The 15,641-nt window shown below is 39.8% G+C and overlaps 1 protein-coding gene across 1 annotated transcript; it reads left to right on the top strand.

The window, feature by feature from the left end:
• The first annotated feature begins 4,054 nt into the window (after positions 1–4,054).
• Positions 4,055–12,395, top strand: LOC136300277 (homeobox protein CDX-4-like). The gene is made up of 3 exons (XM_066202553.1): positions 4,055–4,487; positions 9,433–9,578; positions 12,010–12,395. Exons 1-3 carry the CDS (start codon positions 4,055–4,057, stop codon positions 12,214–12,216), a joined length of 786 nt encoding a protein of 261 aa, XP_066058650.1. The 3' UTR covers positions 12,217–12,395.
• The last annotated feature ends 3,246 nt before the right edge of the window (positions 12,396–15,641 follow it).

Genomic DNA, 15,641 nt, shown 5'->3' with positions numbered 1-15,641 from the left:
GTGTTTGCTGAAGCTTCAGTAAAAGCAAAAGCCTCCTCTGTAGCTGCGTTTTAAGATTTTAAACCCATCTGCCTTCCTTCATCACTAGCTGGGTTTTTCCCCAACAGAACTGCCCTCAGCTGGGAGCAAACCATGTCCTGACTGGCCTTTCCTCAGGATTCCTACAGCTGCCTAAGAAGTTTAGGAGGAATGAACGTGCATGCAAACCCAGCTGGAATACAGGATCAGTGACACCTCCAAAAACCTGCATTAGAACAATCAGCAACACAGAGTTCCCTAACAATGTCCTGAGCACGAAATTCCAAGCATGCAGCTCTAAAAGCATGGGCAAGGGGCATTCCTGAGCCTGCAGTGGTCATCTGGAGAAAACAAACATCTGTTCCTATTACCTGAGCCACAAAGGGGCACATTCAGCTCACCTGCTTTTTGATTCTCCAAAACAAGAGAGATCTCACACCATTTTCATGCTTCAAAGACAAACAGATGATTGTCTTCTTATCTCCATATAAAAGGAAGAGTAATTTTATGAGTAAGGGTTCCTAATAAAAACTATCAGAGTTGTAAACACCTTTAATGTAAGTTATCGTTCTACAGGCAAGTTTTAAAGTACCAGTAGCCTGAAATTGCAGTTTTAATAGCTGTCATTAAAACACTTAATTGCACGTTTGTGATTATGTTATTATTACTGGGCTGGAATTGCTCTCTAGAATAGCTCATATACAATAGCGCACCATCTCCACTGCCTGTACAAACAAACCCTTTAGAGTTCCAATGGTGAGCACCACACTTCTTATTATTGATAGTTTCTCATCAACCACTTGTTAGAAAACTAGAAAATCTTCTTCCCCAATGATCCCAAAGTATATTTAACACACATAAAACTTCACTTTAACAACTACTGAGACAATTTCCATGGCCACTGGTTTAGTAGATAAATTACACCTGGCACTTCAACAGGTGAAGGAAAAAACAAACTTGTAGTTCAGTTTTCCTGGCAATCCATCTCTCTGAATTCTGCCAAGGAGCGCAGCACTGCTGGTGCCACACAGATCTGTCTGGTTCTGCCTTTATCACCCACTGCAGAAAAGGGTGCAAATACAAGACTCCACATGGCTGAGGTTTCTGGATGTCCAGCCCACTGCCTCAGAAGTGTTTTCACTTCCCCACCACCCCAGAGAGTCCGGAGAGGGCTCATGTTCCACCAGCACTTTACACAGGCAGCACACTAAAGCCTTCCTCCACCCACCGCCGTGGCCCACACAGCCCAAGGCAATGGCAGCTCACTTTTTCCCTTCTTTTTGTATTCCCTGAAAGCCATGCCCACCAGAAAGGTCCATGGAACTGCAGCCTCAGTTACTCCACTGAAGGTTCAGTGGTTCTCTGGCTCTGAAGCTGCTGATGCTGGGCTGGGCAGGAAGGAGCTGAGCATGGCCAAGAAATGATCTTTGGGAAGGCAGACTCAGATTAACAGACAATTAGCTCTCAGAAAACAGAGAGCTACCCCAAAATCTTGGTAGCCTCAAACCACAAGACAACATGCAAAGGTACAGTTCCTTTTTAATATCTCCACCCTGTTCTGTTACACAAAACAGATTTCAGACCCAGGGTACAGATCATTTGAACATTGCCATTTTAGTTATCTTATTCTCACTTTGGTGTTAAAAATCTCCAGTCCTCTCCAGCAATCTTATCCTGCTATGTAAATCTTTTTAAACAAAATGCCTTATTCAAAGCTTACTATTGTTAGCTGATATCAAATCAGTGTAGCAAATTGCCATCGGAGTATCTTGATCTAATTATGTTCTGGAAAGAATCGAAATAGATCTGAAGAAAATTCAGATAATGGAACAGGCAAAACAAGAAAGGGAAAGGAGGAGCATAAACAAAAGATGAAAGAAGAACAGAGAAAAAAGGATAACGCTCTGAGATACAAAAAATAGGATTAAGTGATACTGAAATTGTGGGGGGTATGTGCAGAGACATCCCATAAAGCAAGAGGAACCCCAGGGATTAAAAATGTTCCCATCATCTACTGCAGAGTACGAAATTACATCATTCCCAGGGATGTGAAAATGGTGTGTTTGCGGGAAGTCAAACAACGGGGCTGAGGTGAAACCTCTGAGCCACCAATGTTCATGGACACCCCGTCAGTGGAGCCAAAACCTTCCCCTCCTGTGGATCTGCCTGTGACTGACAGCCCTGCACAACACTCAGCAATACAGGAGAATTTAACTGGGCAAAATGCTCTCAAACAGGATAAATATTCCAAGGATACAGGAAACACATCTTTAATTTGGATGACATTTCAGTACTAAAAAGTCTGTGGGCTCTCAAAAATTGTGTTACAATTCCATGTCTTTCAAGATAAAGGGAAAAAGAGTCTCTTCCCATTCATTTTTCATGTTTATTTTTCTAAGGGTACACCACTTATAGAATATCTTTTTTTTTTCCATGCCCTGTCCCATGCAACTTGCCTCAACATTCTGAGAATCCCAATGCTTAATGTAGAACTCTGTAAATATACCAAAATTAATTACAACGATTTGGCTACACTTCTCAGTACAAATTTTTTCTCCAAAAAGCCCAGTCCCAAAGGGAAGAGGAATATCTTTCCTGTCTGTAAGTACACACTTAGAATCCTTTAGTGCTGGAATTAGAAGGGATGTGTGAATACCAGCAGTGTCAAAATACAAAGGCTACTGAATGAAAACCCACACCTCTGTAAAGGGAAACAACTCATTGTAATTTGCACCTCTTTTGCAAGCATAGCCCTTACAAATAGCTCATTGCAAAGAAACCCGTCCAAAATAAAAATACAACTAATTCATTCCACAAATTGCAGCTACACAACCCAGAGAGGCAATTCTAAAGTCCTAGGGTGTGGTTTAGTTCTCCTGTTAATAACAAGCTGTTAGTAACAGGATATAAAGCCACTTTCAGAATCATTTTTCTCAGAGGGACACAAACATTGACCCAGGGAGGACCCGTGTGTCTCAGAGCAGCATCAGGGCACTTCTGATCCACAAACTTAATAACCCAGATGTCTCTCCCTGCTGATTTCCCCGGCCCAAGCTGCCAAGGGAGGCAGACTATAGCCAGCAGCCTCAGAGGAAGGAACCAGCCTCCTTTCAGGCAGATAAAGGTTGGCTTGAAACAGAAGCCAACAATATTCCTGGGCCTAATCAAAGACTTTTTGCACTACTTTTTACAGACATTTTCTTTGTACTTCTGGCACCATCTTTGTTAGGAAGATTTATTGTCTGCTTTTTAAAATTTATCAGTTTGCAACAGCCACCAGATGAAGGGATCTCTTAAATCACTCTGTATGGCGAGAGTGTGAACATGTGTCTTACAGTCAGAGCTTTAAACTCTCCCATTCTGGAAAACCTCCTACAAACATCAACAATGAGAGGAACATTTTTGAGACAGTTATACTCAAGATGTGCTCTTTACAAGGTGCTCTCTGTTTTGAAGTTATTGAATTACAATTATTCAAATTGACTGTATCCGTTAAAGACTAAAAAGGAGATTTTTGAAGTTATATGAGGAATGAAGAGAGTAACAAATTTATTTGTTGATTGATAATACCTGACAAAATGAAGGTTTCAGACAGGAATGTTAAACATTGCTATTACAGTTACCACTCTAATTTCTTTTAAAAAGCTCTATTTACTTAACTAGTCAAGTTACAAATCCAAGCAACTGTTGCATCATCTTACAGAACTGGGATCACTGTTGAATATCAGGGCATGGTAATGGGATAGATAAAAGTTCTCTGAAAGAGAAAGCACCAGAACCAGCAGCAAGGTGGGGTTGGTCAGCCCTTCATTTGAATGTAAATGTAATTATGAGGCAGGCAGTTGGGCTGACGTCAGACAAAATCTTGGTAAACCATTACCACCAGCACCTGGTAACACAGTTGATAATAAGAGGATGAAGTAGAAGATTCCAAGCAGAGTGGCATTATTAGAGAAAACACAAATATTTTTGAGCAGTAAAAGAAGCCACTGAGGAACAAGATGTTGTGACGCCGCGTTTACAGTCTGGGACAGCCATGTACGTGAGCTCGCTGTTGGAGAAGGAGCCCAGCATGTACCCAGGATCTGCCAGGGCCAACAACAACCTGCCCGTGCAGAACTTCGTGTCTGCTCCAGCCTACCCCGAGTACCTGGGATACCACCCGGTGCCAGGCCTGGACAGCCACGGGCAGGCGGCGCCGGCCTGGGGCTCCCACTACGGCGCCCAGCGCGAGGACTGGAGCGCCTACGGCCCAGGCCCTTCCAGCGCCGCGCCCGCTGCCCACATCAACGGCTCGTCCCCTGGCCAGGGCTCCTACAGCTCTGCTGACTACAGCTCCCTGCACCCCGCTGCCGCTGCTGCGCCCTTACCTCCTGTAGATACAATCCATGCCCAGCAGATCTCCCCCAACAGCCAAAGGCACAGCTCTTATGAGTGGATGAGGAAAACGGTGCCAACCAACACTGCTGGTGAGTGCAAATTCAACTTCCAACCTCAGACAGCATCTTTTGCTATCACTGAGCTTAGAAATAATTAACTTTACTTGAAGCACATAGGTTGATGGGTCATTTATGACATTTATTTAACCTACTGCTGTTTAATGCAGTTTTAACTAAATTTATGCTAGTTCCACTTTCTCCCATGAAGGCTTTATGTGGTTGCTGTAGTGGAATGGCTGATGTGGTCAGACATGGCTGGGACTCAGCTCCAGGAATCCCTGTTGGAACATTCTGTAAAGCCTTTTGTGGGATAAACATGATAATCGTGAAAGTGTTACAGAGCAATGCAGCAACATTTAACAGTTACAGATAGAACTATTACATAGTTATTTTGTGCTGCAGGGGAGATGTCAATATAGACGCAGGCTGATCTTTTTAATCCTTACAGACTTCTCAATAATTATAAAGAAAACTATGTGCTCTGATCTGACTGCAGTGATTATGCAATTTTCTGCAATTTTCCTGTGTCTCACGTTTTTCTGCCCAGATTTATTAGATGAGCACAAATATTCCTTGAGAAGGAATCTGACTCAAACAATCAGCACAGACTATTTTGTTTGCAGATCACATAATTCCTTGGTTAAGCTTCCTTTTAATTTAATTTCACATCAGTTTTACTTTCCTTACATACCAGAATTTTTCAGCTTCTACAATTACACAATTAGAAACCTCTTTCCTGCAAGTGCCACTCACTGATGCGCCTGCTCTTGCCACAAGCTGCCTGCCAGATGAACCTTTCCATGTATATCCCCCAAGGTGGGAACTGGGTGTAGCAAGGTTTGCTAAATCTGTTGTTAAGGTTAAAAGTAGTAAGTGTGTGTTAGGGAGCATCAAAGAAACGCTCGAGAGAAAGCAGAGCAAGTACAATTGGAGCAATCTTAGAAGGCACAGAAAATCTGCACTGCTGCTTCAGACAGAATCCTCCTTCAAATGGTTATTACTCAGGAGCAAAATTAGCCTGGTAATTGTTTGTTAATTACAAAGCAGGCACACATTGTTTTGCCTCTGTTACTAAATATAAATGGCCTGGTGAACATTTAGGATATCACAGCGCTCTCCGGGCACTCGGAGCCTCTACAAAGGCCTTCAAAGCCAGGCACACTCAGTCTGCTTCCCCCCCTTCTGTATACTCATGTAAATCCCAGTAACTTCATTAACATCATTGGAGACTGCCAGGTGTAGAAGTGATGCAAGACTGAGTGTAGATCAAATTCAGCTGAGACTACAGAATGTCAATGAGGCAGCCCTGGCTGTGTCATGTTGGTATTGAATTTTCAACGTGTGGCATTCTTGAAGAATAACATTCGTAAAATTTAACACGCTTGAAAATCTAAATCCTTGCTTTACGCTTATTGAATAGTCTTGGAAGACCCTGAAAGCTTTCTCATGCACTTGTCCAAATTTATAAAATATATTTGCAATTCAGAGACACAGTTTTGGGCCTAAATTCGTCTCTAGTCTAAAAAGTGCTTACACAGGATTTACACACATTCTGAAATACTTTATGAACCATTCGGGACAGGTGGAACAGAGCCCATCAATAGCATGACCTGAGGCTGTGCATTCCTAGAGCCCAATCCTTTGAAGTGTTAAAAACAGCCAAGGACTTCACAGAAGTGAGCTCAAGGCATCAACCCACCTTAAAAAAAGAGATGGTGAGAGTAAAGCACAAATGTAGCATTTGTGCAAGACAAGAAAAGTACCAAAGAGATTTGGCTTTTCATTGGTGTTTTTAAAAAAAACAGAAATTTTTTATCCTGATGCAGAAAAAATTGTGATAAATGGAAGAAAATTCAAATAAATTACAAGGCTAACATTATGTATGTAACTGCTCTGTAGCACCTTATCAACGTTTTCTCTAGAAGAAAGCTGACGTGATGCCATTATAACCCCTCTTTTTTTCCTTATTCCCATAGTATTATTTGGGTTATCAAAGTAGCTACTGGTTCCTCTCCTTCAATGTTATCACTGTTTAATAAAGTTCATTGCCTTAAAATCTCAGAATGACAGCCCTAAACTCTACAAATACATTTCTATGCATAAATGTGTGTATGTCCTTAACTTCACCGTTGTGTACGCACATCAATGTACGTGAGCAGAATGGGGTAACGGAAACCACAACACATCTCATTGATGAGGGAACCTCCTGAAATACTGCCCTAAAGGCAGCAGGAATTGTTTTGAGTGAGGGGTGTCAGTGGGAATTGTTTCTTCTCTGTTTAGACTCTGTTAAAGACACTACATTCTGATTCAATATTCTTATTTATCATTTGATACAAAAAAAAAAAAAAATTCAACTGCAGGTAAAGTGAAATGAAAATTTACCTGATCAAGTCAATCTTCAGGATGAAACAAGATCACAAAGACAGAAGCACTCTGTCCTTTCAACAGATAAAAGGTGATTTGAAATGATACATCCTCTGACTAAAAGACCATAACTGTATATTCAGAAGCAACCTTTGTTTGACTTCAAACACACAGATATTGCAAATACATAAGGCAATAAGAAATTTTTAAAAACAAAACATGGAAAGTAGGCTTGATAAAGAGATCTTCTCAGTCAGGCCCTCCAAGTGAGGAAAAGAAGATCTAAAGAATTCCTGACAGTCTGATCCTGGTTTTACTGAAAATCTGTGATAAAATCTGCCATAGACTTCAGTTATGCTAGAGCAGAACTTCCAATTGTTTTCTAAACCCTGTGTAATCAACAGGGTAAAATGTGTATTTTCTGAGAGCAAGAGAACCTTCCAAGTGTAAAACTTACCAAAAATGTACCTAAAGGGCCTAGGAAAAGGTTTTAAAACTTCATATGAAACTTCATTTGGGAGTGACCCTTCCCAGAAAGGGAAGGGGCTTTAACAGGACTAAACAAAAGATCAGAATGATTTTCATACGTTACAAGCTCAGCCACAGGATTTTTTTTAAACTATAGCCAACACATTTTATGTCTTTGTTTAAACAAGCAGCGATGTACAAGTAATTCAGATTACAGAACAGCAGAAACACGGCCAGAAAGCGAAACAGAAAAGCAGGAAAAAAGGCCAGGCCCCTGCTTTAATGCTAATTTATTTTTCTTTGTAAATTAGTTGTGACATCTATTTTCTACTGGCCTACATTGTCTGAGGTTTTGAGGCCTATCTGTCATATTGAGGCAACAGACCCTTTTAACACTTCACTTTGCTTTGATATGCAGTCTTGTCTCTTCCTTCTCCCTCTTTTCTTCAGGAGTTATATTGCCGGAAAGGGTGATGATTTTCACAGCAAATAAAGAGGCCTTCTCCCAGCTTTATTGTCTTCAGAAGAAATACTCTGTGAATTTTATGACCAAGGGGAATGGGGAAAACTACTCCTTTTCTCCACCCCCTCAAATCATGGTTATATTTGCTGATTATAGTGAGGCCGGAATAACCTTGTTGAATTTTAACTTGTTTTCAAAGATTCCCTCTAAGCCCTCAGTTTACAAGGAACCTGAATATCTATACTGTTGTTAGCATTAGAACTATCACTGAGGGCAAATATTTCAAAGCCAACGATTTGTACCATGAAAAAAGTAAACTTAGTTGGATGATTTATTCCTGCAAATTTAAGCAGGAAAATCTTCTATGCTGGAAGTCGAAGTGGCATAGGATTTGGGAAAATATCCCTTATTATGCATATTTCAGCTATGTCTACCTTCAGATAAAAATATCCCAGTCTGTCCTCGGTGTCGGTCCAAAATTAAAGAGAACTGAGGACAAAAATATTCCTTCATCTATTTCTGTCCCTTTTTCCTCTGCTAAGATGAAAGCGTCTGACATTTGTTTAGGGCTTGTAAATTCCAAACCAATTGGCTTGTGTTTCTGAATGTGAAAGGGGTTCTTGATAAGATCTCCTTGTCGCTCCTTTGTGTGGCGTGTGCTTCATCTTAACACCTCAATGGATTTTAGGGAACCACTTTAAAGGAGTCTTTGTCCTACAGTTTGTCCCAGAAAACTCACATCAAAAAAAACCTGGGAAGATCAGAAGCAAAAAGGAAAACTATCTCGTTGGCTGTTGAAAGTGCAAAGGAGAGCAAATAAATCGCAATCTGATCTCTCTGGATTATTATTACATGAAGAATTGCTTAAAAATTATACTAAAGGAGAAATACATTCTAAACATTTAGTTATGCTTCTCCTAACAGTATTTATCCAATATATCTAAGAATATTTCTTTTATACATTAGAGAGAGGATGATCCTGAAAGCCTTTTACAAGATTTTATTGCCTCATCTTACAAATTGCCAAGTACCTCCAACTCTAAAGGGAAGCCCAGCACAGAGTACCCTCAGGAATATCCTAATTGCACTCAGCACCTTGCAAGACTGGAGCTTTTTGAAAAATAAATGAAAATGAAATTATTATTGAACTTCAAATTTATCCTATGGCCTCACAAGATAGGTAAAGCTTTTCTAAGAGGACATATCTTTGTCCTAGAGGAACAATCTTTAGAAACTCAGATAAAGAATTAGGCCACGGTACAACTGCACAAATTGTGACTGAAGCTCAGTCTTGAATTCCTGGGTATTTATGATCTCTTAGACACAGAAGTCACTTCACTGAGCACTGAAATGAAACCCCTTTGAGATTAATATAGCCAGCACCAATTATGTACAGCTATCAATTATTTAAGATGCTTCAGGATGTTTATCACTTAAGAGCTTCACATTTAAATAAATGTATGTTTAGAGAGAGGGAAATAAAGAGGGAAAGACAGTTCTGGTAGCCAATACTCTTACTTCACCCTGCACCTCTATTCCTCCTCTGTACCACAGCAAACAATCCCATACAAATATTCTGTAGTTTAAATAATGTCTGTGAAATGCCTGAGATGTTTGCAAGCTGCTATGGAAAATCCAACTCAATATATGAATATTCTTCCTTTCTTTCCTCACCAGGTAAAACAAGAACAAAAGAGAAGTACCGGGTTGTTTACACAGATCACCAGAGACTGGAATTAGAGAAGGAATTTCACTGCAACAGATACATCACAATCAGGAGGAAGTCAGAGCTGGCAGCAAACCTGGGACTCTCCGAAAGACAGGTACAGAGAGCTGCCCCCAGGTGTGCCCACAGTGCCCAGGCAATGCCCCTGCCAGGGGACACAGCAGCAGCACCTCCTGCCTCTGCATCTGACACACAGAGAAGCCACTACACAACCCCACAGTTATTGACAGGCTCGTTTGACACAACCCTCCAGTTAGATGGAACTCAACACTGGGAATTAACTTATACTTTAAAAAGTAGTTATTCTTACTTTCTAGCTTGGAATTTCAACACTTCAGCTTAACAGGATCTTAGCTATGGTCCCAATGGTTACAACATTCATAATTTCATTTTTTCTTGAAATCACACCAAAAAAAAATGGCCAGCAAAAAATCCAAAGCATTTGATATATTTCAGCTGGAAGACAGGAAAGTTAAAACTCAATCCAACAAGATATCTATGGGGCTTTTTGTTACAAATATATGGCCGCAGTTTCCACGGGCCGCATTCTTCCTCTGTCAGATTTCAGCATATCCAGGGGGATTTTACAGCCTTGGATTTTCAAGCCAGGATCTCTTTTGGCCACCCACATGTGCAGCCAAGACTCTCCATCCAGGGAATGTTCAAGTGCATACTTGGATCCTTGCTCCCTTGGAGAGCAGCTCTGCCTTCACTCATATTTAGTACATCTTTAATCTCTGTCCTGGGTAAAGCCAGGCTCCTGAGCAGGGCACAGCCACCTTAGCTGTGTTCATACAGACACTAGAGGAATTCAGGAAGAATTCCCTAAAACCCCTGTGTTGGAGAGCACCTTTCCCAAGCACAGCCCTGCAGTGTGTGGATATGGTAACTGCTGGATCCAAGCCTCCAGAACTGCAATGGTTCTGCTACAGCTGGAGGAGAAGGGCAGATTTGGTGATACTGAATTAGTCATCTCATTTAAAAACCAGATTATTGCCCCGAGGTAAATATAAACTACAGATCTTTCTTTTCAGAATTTTACAGGCTTTTGTTCTTTCTAAATATACACACTAAGATCTCTTAAAATGTTCCTCTTTTAGTGGCCTCTGATTCTGCACTCAGTCTGTGGAAGAGCATGGAATAGAGAGGGACCAATGGAGGCTGGAAGCATAGGAATGCAGAGACTATCAGTGGTATTTTAGGATAAAGCACTGGAATTTTATAAACATCTTTTAGTGCAGTGATGTTCAGTCCCAGACCCAACTAGCAGAGAGTGCACTGCCCAGACTGTGAGTGCTCCCAGGCAGGAACAAAAAAACCTAAGTTTATCATGGATGGACTAAAGTTTGTCACACAGTAGGATAGAGCTGCACTGGAAAATTTTCAGAGAACTGCAATTATGAGAGATTTGCAACCTCCACCTGAATGTTGTGCAAGCTGGCTGATTTAGAACACAGACATACCTGGAGTCACCAGTGATCCCGCAGAAAATCAGCAGTCTCCTTTTACAGAGCTGCTGCTCCTAATGCCGCCCCATTTCTAACTGGTAGAGTTCCTTCAAGTATAATGTAGACAAAAATACATCATTGATCTGCATTTCCACAGGACAGACAAAGCTAAATGCTTCTTCATGCCAATACCAGCAAGGTATATAAAAAATAAATATAAACCACTGAGGTTTTTAATACAAAGCCAGGGTACAACTTTCTATATTGTATTGAACACACCTCAAAGGCTGTAACAAATACTGTGAATTAAGAGCACAGCAAGAAGAAAAACACAAACAGAAGTTCCTCCACATTCACATTTTCACATAAGGAAGGAAAACAGAGATACTTAAAGTAGATTTTAAACAGGTAAGTCTTTCCCCTGCACAATGAGCCTGGGAAATTGACTGTCTGTAAGTAATTTATACATATAACAGTACACATTTATCTGTAAAATACATGTTTAAATATACATTCCAGTAATAAAAACCATCAAAACTTTTAAATACATAAGAATATATGCACACACAAAAATCACTCAGAACACAAATGAAGAAAAAGAACCCTCACTACTTGGCTTTGAATTAATCTGTAACATAGATAATAAATCTTCACAATTAATCCATAATTGCATCTTCCTAAATTATGACACTGGCAAATCTGAAAGGATGAACTCTGTGGCCTTTGAGTCTCAATGAGTTCATTGATTTCTGTGCTCCTAAATATAACACAGTGTGTGCACTTTACTCCAGGCCCAAGAAAAAAGGAAATCAAGAAAGAAAAAATCAATTTCCCATTGATTATTATGCCAAAAATTAATACAGAATAATGCAAAAACTTTTCACTGCAGAAATTCAGTATTTTGGTTTGTGAAGGGTTTTTTTGTTTGGTTTTAGCTTTGGGGCTTTTTTTCCTCATGGCTTTTTGTTTGTTTGCTTTGAATTTTGGGTTTTTAAATAGTAGTTTTGAATTTACCTATATTTCCATTGTTATCATTACCATAAAAGGTGAATTAATCAGGTATCATTTATAATGCCCCAGGTGAAAATCTGGTTCCAGAATCGCCGAGCGAAAGAGAGAAAAATGATCAAGAAGAAAATCTCGCAGTTTGACGGCAGCGGGGGCTCAACTCAGAGTGACTCCGGTTCACTCAGCCCAAATGAACTGTCAAATTCTCTGTTCCCACCACCACATGGAATAAATGGATTACAGCCTAATGACATTCATCAAGTCATAGTTTCAGAATGAACAGAGGGGGGAAAAAAACACAACAGGGAAAAAGGAAGAATGGATTTCTCCACTACTGCCACCCCCCCACCTTGAAAACTCAACTTTGCAAAGGACCATTTTCATTTCTCTGCCTTCAGAGTGCTGATTTCTAAGCAGGAAATCTGAGCCTATAACCAAAATACTTTAATTATTGCAAAAATCTCAGGGACTTTGTGCTGCTAAGATTCATCTCTTGGTATCTTTGCCAGCAGGTAATTTGCTTCAGACACTGACACAAGGAATGATACAGCTGAAGATTCAGTACAGGTAGTTCTAGTCTGATCATATATATACACAGAAAACTAAGAGAACTGATTATAAAATAGAGACCTATTGCAGAAAATATAAGAATCTGGGTGTGTTTGGTTTGTTCCATTTATATAATTAGAGGAAACCGTAGATGTTAATAAATATTTACACTTACATGGACTGAAAAGAATGCTACTTTTTGAAAACAGCAAAACCATTTAAAACACTTCTAAATGCTCAAGGAACACAATATTTTTGCTATACCAGCATATTGCATTTAATTAAATAACACATATCACCTCTGCCCTATGGAATTGTATTCAAGCAATAGTTACAGATACAAAATATACCAAACCTGCCAAGATTTGTTCAACTGTAAGAAATGCAGCATTTTCTCACATACATTAGGAAATGCCAGATAATTTGGAAGATAAGTATTACCTCAATCTTCTAGCACTGCACATATTATTGTTCAAAAATCCGAGCACAAATGGAATGGAAACAGAAGTGTTACTACAAGCAAACCACCAAAAAACAAATAAAGAATTTTCTTGACGTCTTTAAACATTTGAAGTGAAACAGGAGCGGTCTCAGGCCACTGATTTTATCCCTGACACTTCTCTGGGGATGAAGGCAACAACTCTCCCAAAGTAGCTGAGAGGGTATTTTGAAGCTGTCACCTGCAGCTGAGCAATCACAAAAGAAATGTTCATTTCATGGGCACCCCTGAAAGAGGACAAATTAAGGACATGATCACAGTGGGGTTGGCTTTAATTACTGCTCCAAGTTGGCAGGTGAGAAGGTAGCAGTGGTATCTGAAAGACAAGTGATGAGTCTGGAAAAAATAGAAAGAAAACCCAAAGCACTAAAAAAAAAAATCCCCCAAGCCCTTCAGTAGTACTATTCTTTGGAATTTCATAATATGACCTTTTTGCTAGTATACAAGTGAACAGTTCTCTTGGGAAAATTTAATATTCCTGAAAATGTCAAGGGGAGCAAAGGTAATAAAAAAGGAAAAAAGCAGAACACAAACAGAAAACAGCATTATGAAAATCACACGTCACTTATTTCAGCAACATCCAACTCCTGCTCTCAGAAAGAGCAGAATAAATTCTGCTTTCCTCTGTGTCAATGAGCATTGATAACGCACTGAACACCCTGGACAGAACTTGTCAAAGCTCTCATCATCTGGATTCAAAACACCAGATACCAAATTTGAGGATATGCCTCACTATTCCCCATTTATTTTAAAATAACTCTTTTAGAGTAACTCCATGAAAGCAATTCTGTTGGAAGTTACAAGAATAACACTCATCAGAACTAAATTCTGAATTATATCTTTGTAGATATAAATGTCTCAAACTAAACTAGGAAGAAATCCTGTAACACAGATTAAGACCTTACTGTAAACATTTTGTGGGTGGTTCCCTTATAGATTTTCTAGTCATCTCCTATCATATGGTTCAAAAGAAATGGGTGTATTCTAATGCAAACAAACTGTAAAGAGAAAATCTTGTGTATATAAATAGTTATAAAACTCATCCCCATGGGAAATTGAGACTACATCTGCATGGTTTTAACTCAGCATCTCCTAAATCCGCTCGTTGATTTCCCGGTGGGATCACATGGACATTTTAGGAGCCAGAGCACATTGTGGAACATGCACACACAGAGCTGGCTCTGTTCAGATTCACAGACATGCACATGTGACACACACATGCCTTTCTTCTCTGCTCTTCAGTCAAATAAATCCAGGTTTTTTTCCTTGGGAGAGGAAGTTTCCCGAGTTGCACCAGCCCCTCTACCTGGGTTGTCCTTCTATACATGAAGGATATAGAAGATAAAATAATCTCTCAGGAAACTCAGACTTCAGAAATACAAGAAAAAAGGGAAGTGAACCTTTACCTCAAATCAGCAGAAGGGCCATTTCTATGGAAACCAGGAGAGGGCTTTTGTGAGGCTTAGCAGTGGCACAGAAATGGAGAGAAAGAAAACTTCTTCAAGTTTTCAGATTTTTTTTCCTCTGATCAGTTTTCAAATCAAGGAGGAATGGCCAGTACAGCTATAACACACAACACACCATCCATCATACTTGCGTATTAGAAATGCATTGCTTCAGATTTCCCTTCTATCCATTATATTTGTGTATTAGAAATGCATTGCTTCAGATTTCCCCTCTAATTTATGACAAAGTTGAAATGAAACACAGTTCTTTACCAGGCTCACATTCAACATACTCAAATGATCATCTTGCAGATTCTAAGCAAGCTCCAGGCAGTCAGGAAACACCACCCTGCCCTGACAAACTGCCCAGAGGAACCACTGAAACCACTGACTGCACTCAGAACAACCACAGCTGATAAAGGAATCACTTTAAGTGGGCCAATTTTAGATGCTTTTAGAATTGGAATGGGATACAAAGCACCTCCTCTGGCATGTTTAATACCAGTCTTGTCAATAAAACTGTTTTTCTTTTTCATGATATTTAACCTGAATTTTATTCATAAGATGTGCTTTAAATGGATCCCAAGCATATGTTAATATTTAGGAGAGAATCTCTTTCATCCACTAGATAATGATCTCTAAGCCTACAGGGTGGATCAGATTATCTTCTCTGACTACAATTAAGTCAAGTGAGAAGTCATCCCCCTCATCTGTTGCTGTGCATAACTAACCCCCAATATGGATACTAACATCCCCTTCAACCTAAGTGCAATGGCACAGCTGTTTCTCAAAATAACCTAAGGAAAAAAATATTAAACTCTTTTAGACTAATCAGGTTAGTTTTTAGTAAACTCCATCAGAGTGATTAACTGCAGTCGGAGTATCAGCTCAGGAGGCTGCAAAGCCAGAGAGAGGGGAAAATGGCAAGCAGCTCAAAGAAAATCCTTACCCTGCCTCTTGCAGGCCTTAGACGCTGTATCAGACCGCAGCTATGCCATGAGCCAGAAAACATCATCCCAAACCAAAATCCAAATGGAGCACTTCATGCTTATGGGTTTAACCCACACTCCTGAGAGTCCAGCCTTGCAGGGATGTGGCTAATAATAATAATAAAAATAATAGTAATAATAATAATAATAATAGTAATAAGTGAGACAGCTGATCACGGGTGCCTTGAAAAATCAAAAGGGTTTTAATAAAAATGGAAAATA

The sequence above is a fragment of the Chamaea fasciata genome, unplaced genomic scaffold, assembly GCF_029207755.1.
Source record: "Chamaea fasciata isolate MVZ Bird 193981 ecotype frontalis unplaced genomic scaffold, bChaFas1.0.hap1 SCAF_22, whole genome shotgun sequence".
NCBI classification, from domain to species: domain Eukaryota; kingdom Metazoa; phylum Chordata; class Aves; order Passeriformes; family Sylviidae; genus Chamaea; species Chamaea fasciata.
The sequence above is the reverse complement of the archived record's forward strand: the minus strand, read 5'-3'. Positions and strand labels throughout refer to the sequence as shown.